General features: G+C 49.2%; 1 protein-coding gene across 1 annotated transcript in view; it reads left to right on the top strand.

Annotated features, from left to right (window-relative positions):
* The window catches only part of LOC126995306 (uncharacterized), a gene marked incomplete at its 3' end in the record, with an annotated part of 29,700 nt that extends 17,201 nt beyond the window's left edge, over positions 1 to 12,499 (top strand). The window contains exons 3-5 of the mRNA XM_050854794.1: positions 1,173 to 1,289; positions 9,090 to 9,295; positions 10,322 to 12,499. Coding sequence (XP_050710751.1) covers positions 9,230 to 9,295; positions 10,322 to 12,499 — 2,244 coding nt within the window. The remainder of the gene's footprint in view (positions 1 to 1,172; positions 1,290 to 9,089; positions 9,296 to 10,321) is intronic.
* Position 12,500: the final 1 nt, after the last annotated feature.

Genomic DNA, 12,500 nt, shown 5'->3' with positions numbered 1-12,500 from the left:
CTCTCTATTATCTTGAGAGAGACCTGGCAACAGAGGGACATAATAGATGGGTTAGTCACTCCTATTAATGAGTTATTTTCTCTTTGTCTTAAATTATTTTGTGCATTATATTCAGAGAAGAGGAAACATGGAAACATGGACGAGCAGGCAGCAGAAAGCTTTCAGTGCTTTCAGTGCTTTAATCAATCCGTCATCCGCCAGGGCAGGGCTCCCAACCTTTCTGTTCCTCTGTACCCCTTGGGCATTTTTATTGGTTCCCGTCTACCCATAAAAAATTAAGATAAAAAACGATGAAATTGTAATATTTTGATATTATTTTATAATGAAATCTGTATGTGTAGACTGATGCTATAATTTAAATAACAGTTTTGCTTACTGAAATGAGGGAATTGAAAAAAAAAAATGCAATTTGAATGCAAATTACAACACCACGTATAGTACAATAGTGGTTATTCTCTCGGACCCAATGTACCCCTGAAAAGTGCAAATGTACCACTGGGGGTACATGTACCCCAGGTTGGGAACCCCTGCACTAGAGTGATGCGCGGAAAGATCAAAGTACTACTCCACGTACTCAGGAACACGTTCAGTTCACTCCCGACGCAGCAAAGTGACGATCAACGTGATTTTTTAAGGAGTTGATTGTTTCTGCACTAACCACTCCTGCAGGAAGGCTGTTCCAGTGGTGGACGACTCTGTTAGAGAAATAACTCCTGCCGATATCCGCAAAGCATCGCTTGGCTTGAATTGTTTTACCGTTGTTTAATGTTCGCTGGTTAGTTTGTAGCGTGAAGAGTTCGGAGTGATCAACATTGATGAACTTGTTCAGGTACTTGAAGACTTATATCATGTCTCCCAGCAGTCGTCTCTTTTCCAACGTGAAGAGAGGAGGAGGAGGAGAAGGAGGAGGAGGACAAGGAGGACGAGGAGGAGAAGGAGGAAGAGGAGGCGGAAGAGGAGGAGTGTAAAAATAAAAGGAATTGAAAGAGGGGGAGATGGAGGAGAGGAGAAAGATGAGGAAAAACAGATATAATGAGGAAAAGGAAGGAAGAAGAGCAGGAGAAAGAAGGAGAAAGAGGAGGAGGAGGAGGAAAAACAACATTAAAATCACAACCATTTTCCACCATTATCACCACCACCACCACCACTAACATCTGTGACTTTAATTGCAGTTAAATTGGAGACACATAGGTGAGGGGGGCTCCACCGGTTACCTCATCACCCCCTCCCCCCCTCTGCCTCCGCCTCCCCTCCCATCTTCATTTCCCTTCTTCGCTTCCATTCCTGTGGTGAGTATATGAATGGGAGAGAAGGGAGAGGAGAGGGAAGGGAAGAGAAGGGAAGGGAAGGGAAGGGAAGGGAAGGGATGGGAAAGGTTAGGAAGATGAGGGAAGGGAAGGGTTTGGAAGGGATGGAAAGGGGTGGGATTGGAAGTAAAGGGAAGTGAAGGGAGGGGAAGGGTTAGGAAGCTGAGGGAAGGGAAGTGAAGGGAAGGGAAGAGAAGGGAAGGATTAGGAAGGTGAGGGAAGGGAAGGGAAGGGAATGGATGGGAAAGGTTAGGAAGATGAGGGAAGGGAAGGGTTTGGAAGGGATGGAAAGGGATGGGATTGGAGGTAAAGGGAAGTGAAGGGAAGGGAAGGGTTAGGAAGGTGAGGGAAGGGAAGTGAAGGGAAGGGAAGAAGGAAGGATTAGGAAGGTGAGGAAGGGAAGGAAGGAAGAAGGAAGGAAGGGATGGGAATGGTTAGGAAGATGAGGAAGGGAAGGGTTTGGAAGGGAAGGAAAGGAAGGATTGGAAGGTGAGGAAGGAAGGAAGGGAAGGGAAGGGAAGGAAGGATGAGGAAGGAAGGTTAGGAAGATGAGGGAAGGAAGGGTTAGGAAGGGAAAGGGGTGGAATTGGGAAGTAAAGGAAGTAAAGGAAGAAGGAAGGATTAGGAAGGTGAGGGAAGGGAAGGGAAGGAAAGTGAAGGGAAGGGATGCGATGGGAAGGGTTGGGAAGGTGAGGGAAGGGAAGGAAAGGGAAAGGAAGGGAAGGGAAGGGAAGAGAAGGGTTAGGAAGATGAGGGAAGGGAGGGGTTTGGAAGGGATGGAAAGGGGTGGGATTGGAAGTGAAAGGAAGTTAAGGGAAGGGATGGGATGGGAAGGATTAGGAAGGTGAGGGAAGGGAAGGAAAGGGAAGGGAAGGGATGGAACGGGAAGGGAAAGGATTGGAAGGGAAGGGATGGGATGGGAAGGGAAAGGATGGGAAGGGATGGGAAGGGAAGGGATGGGATGGGAAGCGAAAGGATGGGAGGAATAGGAAGGGAAGGGAAGGGAAGGGTAGGGAAGGGATGGGAAGGGATAGCAAGTGAGGGGAAGGAATGGGTCAGAAGGGGAAGGGAAGGGATGGGATGGGAAGAGAAGGAAAAGAATGGGATGGGAAGGGATAGGATAGGAAGCGAAGGAAAGGGTTTGGAAGGGATGGTAAGGGAAGGGATGGAAAGGAAATGGAAGGGATGGAAAGGAAAGGAAAGGACAGGGAAGGGATGGGAAGGAAAGGGAAGGGAAGGAAATGAAAGGAAAGGACAGGGAAGGGATGGGAAGGAAAGGGAAGGGAAGGGATGGAAATGGAAGGAAAGAACAGGGAGGGGATGGGAAGGGAAAGGATGGGAAGTGAAAGGTTTGGTAGGGACGGGGAGGGATGGGAAGGGAAGGGACGGGAAGGGATGGGAAGGGAAGGGACGAGAAGGGATGGGAAGGGAAGGAATGTGAAGGAAAGGACAGGAAGGGATGGGAAGGAAAGGAAGGAAGGGATGGAAATGGAAGGAAAGAAGGGCTGGGATGGATAGAAGGGAATGGAAAGGTAGGAAGATAAGGGAGGAGATGGGAAAGGGTAAGGAAGGGACGGATAAGGAAGGGACGAGAAGGGATGGGAAGGGAAGGAATGTGAAGGAAAACTAAGGAAACGGAATAAAGGGAAGGGATGGGAAGGGAAGGCAAGGGATGGGAAGTGAAGGGAAGGGCTGGGAATGGATAGAAAGGGAATGGAAAGGTAGGAAGATAAGGGAGGAGATGGGAAAGTAGGTAAGGGAAGGGACGGATAAGGAAAGGAAGGGATGGGATGGGAAGGAAAGGGAAGGAAAGGAAAGGAAAGGGATAGGATGGGATGGGATGGACAGGACGGAAAGGGAAGGGAAGGAAGGAGAAGGGATGAGAAGGGAATGGGTGGGAAGGGAAGGGAAGGGATTGGAAGGGATAGGAAGGGATTGGAAGGGATAGGAAGGGAAGGGAAGGGAAGGGATAGGAAGGGAAAGGAAAGCATGGAAAGGAAGGGAATTGAGGGGAAGGTATTTTGTTGTCTTAATTTACTACTACTACTACTACTACTACTACTACTACTACTACTACTACTACTACTACTACTACTACTACTACTACTACTACTACTACTACTACCTCTTCTTCTTTCTCCTCTACCTCTTCCTCCTCCTCCTCCTCTTTCTTATTTTTCCTTTTTTCCTACCTTCCCTCCATCATCATCTATTTACTTCTCCCTTTCCCTCCTTCCTCTCTCCTTCCGTTCCCTCAATTATTCCCCTTTATCTTCCCTCTCCCTCTCTCTTTTTTCTCGTCTCCCTCTTCCTTCCTTCCTTTCTTCAGTCCTTCCTTCATTCAGTCCTTTCACAAACTCAATTTTTACATTTATCTTTGTTTTTTCTGTATTTCTCTATCTATTTATGTCTATCTATTTGTCTGCCTGTCTATCTGTCTATCTGTATCTATATCTATCTTTCTATGTCTATCTATCTATCTCTTTACGTATTTCATCTATCTGTTTCTCTTTTATCCTGTTTTAATTTCGGTTCCCGTTTTTAAATTATTATATTCTTACCTAGATCAAGTTTATTTTCTTCTGTTTTCTCTGCATTAATATAACAAACTATACACAAAGTTATCACAGTTATAGAGAGAATTAGAATAGTCTCCGCTAGTCACTACATTTATAAGCTCCATTTTCTATGACGAGGAAAACGAAGAGAATGGGCTGTTATTGTTCTTCATGTTGTTCTAGTCGGAAGTTCTTGTTGTGGTTATACTATTTTTCTCCTCCATAGTTCAGTTGCATCTCGGGTAAGGAATCTATGTCGGTGTCGCTTTTCCATCCTTTTTCACTCTGTTCACGATAACTTGGCGAAAATGACCCACCCACAGCACCCCAGCATCCACCAGTGAGATTTAACCTTCCCCAGTGACCACCAATACGATTTGTCCTTCTATATCAATTACCATTACGATTTGACCTTTCCCAGCGTCAACCAATAAGTTTTGACCTTTTCCAATATCCACCAATATTATTTAACCTTTCCAAGCATCCACCAGTAAGACTTATCCCTCCCCAGCATCCACCAATGAGATTTAACCTTTCCCAGCATCCACCAATGAGATTTAACCTTTCCCAGCATCCACCAATGAGATTTAACCTTCCCCAGCATCCACCAATGAGATTTAACCTTTCCCAGCATCCACTAATGAAATTTAACCTTTCCCAGCATCCACCAATGAGATTTAACCTTTCCCAGCATCCACCAGTGAGATTTAACCTTTTCCTAGCATCCACCAGTGAGATTTAACCTTTCCCAGCATCCGCCAATGATATTTAACCTTTCCCAGCATCCACCAATGAGATTTAACCCTTCCCAGCATCCACCAGTGATATTTAACCTTTCCCAGCATCCACCAGTGAGATTTAACCTTCCCCAGCATCCACCAATGAGATTTAACCTTTCCCAGCATCCACCAGTGAGATTTAACCTTCCCCAGCATCCACCAATGAGATTTAACCTTTCCTAACATTCACCAATCACGTACAGCATAACTTGGAAATGGGGCGTGGCTAGCTCGTGAACTGACCAATGATATACTCGCATTGAGGAAAGGGGGCGGGACTTATTCGCCAGGGTATCGTGAACGGAGTGTACATTTGTTTTTCTCCTCCTAATGTTGCAGTTTTTCCTCTCGGTGTTGCGTCTCTTTCCTCCTCCTCGTGTGGCTGTGCTCCTTCCCCTCCCTGGCTGAGAGAGAGATAGAGAAAAATTGTGTTCCTTGGCTGTCTCCGTGCATGGCTAAATCCTCCCTTTTTAGACGTATCCTCTTGTCTCTTTCCCATTCTCTTTTGTTCTCTCTTCTTCTTAATCTCTTTCATTCTCTTTTATTCGTTTTTTTCTGTTTCTCTCACTTTTTCTTATTTTCTTTCTATTTTTCTTCCTTTCCTTCTTCCTCTACTCTGCCTTTTTCTATCTTTCTAATTCTGTTTTCTATTTCTCTCACGCTTTCTTATTTTTTCTTCGTTCTTTCTTTTTCTCTTCCTTTTCTTCTTCCTCTGTTCCGTTTTTTCTTTTCTATTTCTATCCTTCTGTCTATCTTTTTGTCTGTTTCATTTTCTTCATTCCTTCGTTCTTTTTCTTAATCTGTTTCATTCACTTTTATTCGTTTTTTTCTGTTTCTCTCACTTTTTCATATTTTCTTTCTATTTTTCTTCCTTTTCTTCTTCCTCTACTCTGCCTTTTTTCTATCTTTCTAATTCTGTTTTCTATTTCTCTCACGCTTTCTTATTTTTTCTTCGTTCTTTCTTTTTCTCTTCCTTTTCTTCTTCCTCTATTCTGTTTTCTTTCTCTCTATTTCTATCCTTCTGTCTATCTTTTTGTCTGTCCGTGTCTCTGTCTGTTTCATTTTCTTCATTCCTTCGTTCTTTTTCTTAATCTCTTTCATTCACTTTTATTCGTTTTTTTTCTGTTTCTCTCACTTTTTCTTATTTTCTTTCTACTTTTCTTTCTTTTTCCTTCCTCTACTCTGTTTTTTTCTATCTTTCTAATTCTGTTTTCTATTTCTCTCACGCTTTCTTATTTTTTCTTCGTTTTTTTCTTTTTCTCTTCCTTTTCTTCTTCCTCTATTCTGTTTTTTTTTCTTTTTTATTTCTATCCTTCTGTCTATCTTTTTGTCTGTCCGTGTCTCTGTCTGTTTCATTTTTTTTTCATTCCTTCATTCTTTTCACTATCTTAAGGTATCGGAAAATTCGGAACCGCTCTTGGACAACAGGTAAATATGCATAAGAAGGGTTAATCAAAGGTGCTTGTCTGAGACCTTCGATTAACCATTATATTTTTGCCTAAGGAAATATATATGGCATCAAATGGCACGGTAGAAGATCATTATCCTGTTCCACTGCACCTTAGAGTTCATTCCTTAAACATAAGTAAAGAAATGGAAGGACTAACAATTAAAGGAATAAGATTTTTGAGGAGGTTACTGAAGGTGTTTTCTTGAGACCTTCGATTACCAATGACTTTTTCTCGTAAGGAAATATATAAAAGCGAGGAAAAACATAATTATCCTATTCCACTGCATCTTAGAGTCCATTCCTTAAACAAAAGTAAAGAAATGGAAGGACTAACAATTAAAGGAATAACATTTTTGAGGAGGTAATTGAAGGTGTTTTCTTGAGACCTTCGATTACCAGTGACTTTTTCTCGCAAGGAAATAGATATGGTGTCAAAAGTCGAGGAAATATACATCATTATCCTAGTCCACTGCACCTTAGAGTTCATTCCTTAAACATAAGTAAAGAAAAAAAGGACTAACAACTAAAGGAATAACATTTTTGAGGAGGTAATTGAAGGTGTTTTCTTGAGACCTTCGATTACCAATGACTTTTTCTTGCAAGGAAATATATAAAAGCAAGGAAAAACATCATTATCCTATTCCACTGCACCGTAGAGTCCATTCCTTAAACAAAACTAAAGAAAAAAAGGACTAACAACTAAAGGAATAACATTTTTGAGGAGGTAATTGAAGGTGTTTTCTTGAGACCTTCGATTACCAGTGACTTTTTCTCGTAAGGAAATATATAAAAGCAAGGAAAAACATCATTATCCTATTCCACTGCATCTTAGAGTTCATTCCTTAAACAAAAGTAAAGAAATGGAAGGACTAACAACTAAAGGAATAACATTTTTGAGGAGGTTACTGAAGGTGTTTTCCTGAGACCTTCGAGTACCAATGACTTTTTCTTGCAAGGAAATATATAAAAGCAAGGAAAAACATCATTATCCTATTCCACTGCACCTTAGAGTTCATTCCTTAAACAAAAGTAAAGAAAAAAGGACTAACAACTAAAGGAATAACATTTTTGAGGAGGTAATTGAAGGTGTTTTCTTGAGACCTTCGATTACCAGTGACTTTTTTCTTGCAAGGAAATATATAAAAGACAAGGAAAAACATCATTATCCTATTCCACTGCATCTTAGAGTTCATTCCTTAAACATAAGTAAAGAAATAGAAGGACTAACAATTAAAGGAAGAACATTTTTGAGGAGTTAATTGAAGGTGCTTTTCTGAGACCTTCGATTACCAGTGACTTTTTCTCGCAAGGAAATAAATATGGTGTCAAAAGTCGAGGAAATATACATCATTATCCTAGTCCACTGCATCTTAGAGTTCATTCCTTAAACATAAGTAAAGAAATGGAAGGACTAACAATTAAAGGAATAAGATTTTTGAGGAGGTTACTGAAGGTGCTTTCCTGAGACCTTCGATTACCAGTGACTTTTTCTCGTAAGGAAATATATAAAAGCAAGGAAAAACATCATTATCCTATTCCACTGCATCTTAGAGTTCATTCCTTAAACATAAGTAAAGAAATGGAAGGACTAACAACTAAAGGAATAACATTTTTGAGTAGTTAATTGAAGGTGCTTTCCTGAGACCTTCGATTACCAATGACTTTTTCTCGCAAGGAAATAGATATGGTGTCGAAAGTCGAGGAAATACACATTGTGGCCAGCTCGGCAGTCCAACGCAGTCATTGTTAGCGCCAAAACCAAGCCATGTTCACCACCATGATCCGGTATTTCTACGCAATACCAAATACTAATGAAGAGATTTCCTGTGGAGCTTCCTGAAGTTCCCTCCTACTTTTTATATCCACGCCAAAAACTAGACTCCGAGCAGAGGTTCTCAGACTTTTTTCAGTGATGGCACCCTGAACTTATATAAACCCTTTTGTGGCACCCCTTTTTCACCCCCCCCCCCTGTAATTAACTTCTTATACACAATTGTACCTGTTTAACCCAGTAGCAACGAGGATCATGTTTCTTAATGGTCCCTCCAAGCGAGAAAAATGAGAAAAAATCATCACTCACACAAACCATTTCATAATATATATCAAAGCATTTGTGATCAGATTATGTATCATCTGTTTTGGGGGGGTTTATATCAGAGCACAAATTTGGCCCGTCGCTGCTACACGGTAAAGCCACAAATTTGTCCCGTCGCTGCTACACGGTAAAGCCACAAATTTGTCCCGTCGCTGCTACACGGTAAAGCCACAAATTTGTCCCGTCGCTGCTACACGGTAAAGCCACAAATTTGTCCCGTCGCTGCTACCGGGTTAAATTACGTTAATTAATGAATTAAAATTATCATCAATACTCAAACCAAAATTAACATACGGTACAGTACATGCCCAAACAGAACTCATCAGTCGAATTATATTAGTTATAAGTGCAGACTAACATAAAAAGAAGAAAAAAAGAATGATTCAGAATTCATGATGATCTTGTGGCACCCCTAGGCACTGTCCGTGGCACCCCAGAGAGCCGCGGCACCCAGTTTGAGAACCCGACTAGGGGCCGCTTTCACAGTCGTTTTGTTTGTTTTGATCGTTACCAATGGCGCCGATCGACGCTATAGTTTTCCACGTGAAACTGGCCTATGGGGTAGTGGCGGCTGTAGAGGAAGTGAGAGGTGTTGAGAGTGTGTGGTAAGGTGCGGGGCTAGGCTAACCCCGCAGCCGCCACTACCCCATCGGACAGTTTTACGTGGAAATTCTCTAACGGCGATCGGCGCCATTGGTAACGATCAACACAAACAAAACGACTGTGAAAGCGGCCCTAGAGCTACAAGGAATTTTCGTCGTGTTTTGTGTTCGGTTTGGGAGCTTACAAACTTGCTGCATTGGACTGTGCAACTGGCCCGTTATCCTATATAGTCCACTGCTCCTTAGCCTTCCTTCCTTCCTTCCTTCCGTGCGCTGACGTGTGGCTTTTTTTTTCGAGTGCCAACAGATGCATGCTCATGGGTGTCTGGGGCTTGGCTGCGTGAGTCCTGCTCCGCCACAATACACCCGCGCGAGTGTCCATCAACCCCGCCCACTCAGGAGCGGGGAGAGGGATGAGGGCGGGCGGGGCGTGGAGGGATGCCGCTGGTGTATTGTGGGCGGGGCGGCGCGTCCAAGCTGCTCCCGCTGACGGACGACCACGAGGTGAGTCCAGGAATGTCACGTAGCCAGGAACACGCGCGTCAGCCACACTGTCAGCAGCATCACTAGTAGTAACGCATCCCATTTTTCTACCAGTTATTTTAATCATAGTCAGAAGGTAGTGATTTCTCCCTCCTCCTCCTCCTCCTCCCCCTCTTCCTCCTCCTCCTCTGTCAGATGTATGGAGTCACGGGATGCCTTTTTTTTTTTTTTTTTTTTTTACTTGCCGTCACCTGCCCGCCACTGCCCTTGCCTCTGTTTGTGTGTGTGTGTGTGTGTGTGTATGTGTGTGTGTGTGTGTAGGCGTGCCCGGGGCCAAGGCTGTAGGCAGTGGGTCAGTGCCTGGCTGTCGTGGTGCCCGGCGGCTTAGTCACTGTCTGGCAGGTGTCGTGGCGGCCAGCTGATGCCCAGGTGCTCCACGGCTCATTATGTATACAACAACCCCCGCCCCCACCTAACCCTCTGCTTTGCTTGGCCCTCCCCCTTGTTTTCTCTCCTTCCCCCTATCCCCCGCTGGCAGTAGTGTAGCATATGTGTTGTTGATGGCAGTGGTAGTGGTAGTGTTGTTGGTCTGTGTAGGGTGTGAGGCATGGAGGTCAGCGCGGCGCGGCCCAGGTGAGGTGAGGACGGCGGAGCAGGTGTGGACGTGCGGCGTGTCACCAGTCCCGCGAGGTGAGTGTGTGAGTGTGTGTGTGGGGCCTGGCCCTGCCGTGGCGCCGCCTCGGGGGTGCACGCGCCACGATCATGCTTCTGTGATGTAGCGAGCGGCCAGTGTGTGTGTGTGTGTGTGTGTAGATTTGCCACGCCGCGCGCCCTGCACGTCCTGGGCGCCGCGTGCAGCGTGCATGGCCTGGGCGTGCCCGGCCTGGCGGGGCGGTGCCTCGCGCCGCCCCTTGGGCACGAGGGCGTGACGTGCGCCACGGTAGTCGCGTGGCGCGGCGTGCCGCCGCCGAGGCTGGCGCGGGGCAGGTCGCGGCCAGGGCCGCCGCGGCACGCAGTATCTGTTAACAGTGCCTATATTTACCACAGGTGGAGACGAGTGAACCAGTGACGTATTGTGTGAGGGCGGGCGGGGAGGCGGGGCCAGGTGGCGTCGGCGGCGGGGGCGCGCTGCCAGACCCACCACGCCGCCACTCCTCGGCCTCCTTCTGCCTGGAAGCCGCCTGCTGCCATGGCCGCGACAACGGTTACGCCGAGCCCTCCACCGGCCTCTACGCCCTGCTGGGTCTCTCCCGATGCTGGTGGTTGTACACAGTAACATCGTCGCCGGCAGCAAAGCTCACCGCTGACGCAATGGAGGAGGGCGTGGCTACGGAGGAGAGGGGCGGGGCCGGCCCCGAGGTGACGGGGGTCGGCTGGTCCCTGCCATGCAGTCTGTCTTCCCTCCTTGCCATGAACTGTCGGGCGCGGGCGGAGGGCCTGGCGCGCCGCCTGCAGGCCAAGGTGCGGCTGGGCGGCGGCGGCCCCGCGTCCTTCGAGCAGACCTCGCTGGTGAGCCCCGGCCCCGAGGACCACTACGCCTCCATGGAGTGCCGCCACTCCTCCCTTGACGACCCGCACCTCGACCTGCTGGAGGGCTCCAGCCTGCGGCCCATCCACGTGGTGACCTCGGAGCCCACGCTGCACCTGTGCCCGCCGACGCAGCACCACCTGGTGAACCTCAGCGAGCAGGACTCCGACGTCTACTACGACTTTGACCTGGCCAGCCCCGACGAGGCGGCCGAGGCCGACGCCGACGAAGAGGCGCGCGCCGCGGCGGAGGAGATGCCAGATGACGGCGAGCAGCGGCGGCCCTCTGAGGGCGGCGAGCGGCCTGAGAGCGGCTGCGTCACCTCCGTCACGTCGCCCGTCATGTTCGACGACGAACGGGACGACGAGGGCGACGAGGGCGAGGAGGGGCCGGGCGGCGCGGGAGAGCTGCACGCCCCCGAAGAGGCGCTGGCGTGCTCCCCCGACGCAGACCTACGCGCCGTGCGGCAGATCCTGTCGTATTCCTCTCTCAGCGACGCCCAGAACTGCTCGGTGGAGGCGGCGGACGAAAATTGCGTCCAGAACGGCGAGTGTGCGATGGGGGGGCGGGGTGGGGCGGGGTGCAGTGAGTGCGGCGGGGTGGGGCAGGAACGTGCGGGGCAGGCGGCGTCGGGCACAGAGGGCGCTAGCGATCACGGGGACACCTGCCCGCGGCGCCCGGCGTGGGCAGCTTCGCCAGTCGCCAGGAGCGGGTCGTGCTGGTGCCACCACGCCCCGGGCACGCCGCCGGCCGTGCCGCGAACATCGGCTGGTCGCCTCGCCTGTTACGCCTCGCCCACCCTGTACCAGGTCAGCAGCGGCAGCGACAGGTGTAACGGGCGGCCGAGCTGGGGCCTGACGGGCAGTGAGGCATGCCAGGCTGAACACTGTGTGATGATCGATAATGAAGGTCACAACAAAGACGACCAAGGTCACCACGACACACAGTCACTATCAGGGGAGGGCGGCCGCCAGCCCCCCAGGACCCTATCCCCCCCGGCGGTGCCCCAGGACGCCTGCCCCGAGGCCCAGCTGACCGACGCCAAGCAGCAGCATGACGGAGCCGCGGCCGACAGGGAGGAGGAGGCGGAGGACGCCCTGAAGCCCTCCCCGGACAGCGGCGGCGGCGCCTCCGAGGCTATTTCTGGCAGCTGGCCGCCGCCGCCGCCGCCGCCCGCCGAGCTTCACCTCTACCCGACCTCTGCCGCCGACACGGAGGCGAAGGGCGCCGACGACGCCGAGGCCGACCTCCCACCTGCCGAGGGGGAGGGCGGCCTCGAGGAGGACACAGAAGTGATCGAGACGCTGGACGAGGACGAGGAGGCGAGCTGCGAGGAGGAGGCCAACGAGGAGGACATCGAGGAGGAGACCATCCTGACGGGCAAGTTTCGCAACATCCGGGGCTACAAGGAGCGTGTGCGGCGGCTCTCCGAGGAGGCCGAGGACGCGCCGCCGCCCGTCACCGTCGTCTACTACGAGGACGATTGCCTACCGGAGCAGCAGGAGGTCGTCATCGAGCAGGCGGTGGCGGCAGAGAAGGAGCCCGTGTCGGGGCCCGAGCTGGCCTCGCAGCTGTCCGAGCTGACGGTGGAGGACGTGGGCGTGCAGGTGGACGAGGCCGAGGCCGAGCCCTCCAGCGATGAGGCGGCCACGCGCTCTTCCTCCGAGGAGACCGACTCGGAGCGCATCGAGGACTACA

This window comes from Eriocheir sinensis, chromosome 7 (assembly GCF_024679095.1).
Source record: "Eriocheir sinensis breed Jianghai 21 chromosome 7, ASM2467909v1, whole genome shotgun sequence".
NCBI classification, from domain to species: domain Eukaryota; kingdom Metazoa; phylum Arthropoda; class Malacostraca; order Decapoda; family Varunidae; genus Eriocheir; species Eriocheir sinensis.
Note: the sequence above shows the minus strand (reverse complement) of the source record. Positions and strands in the feature narration are given on the sequence as shown.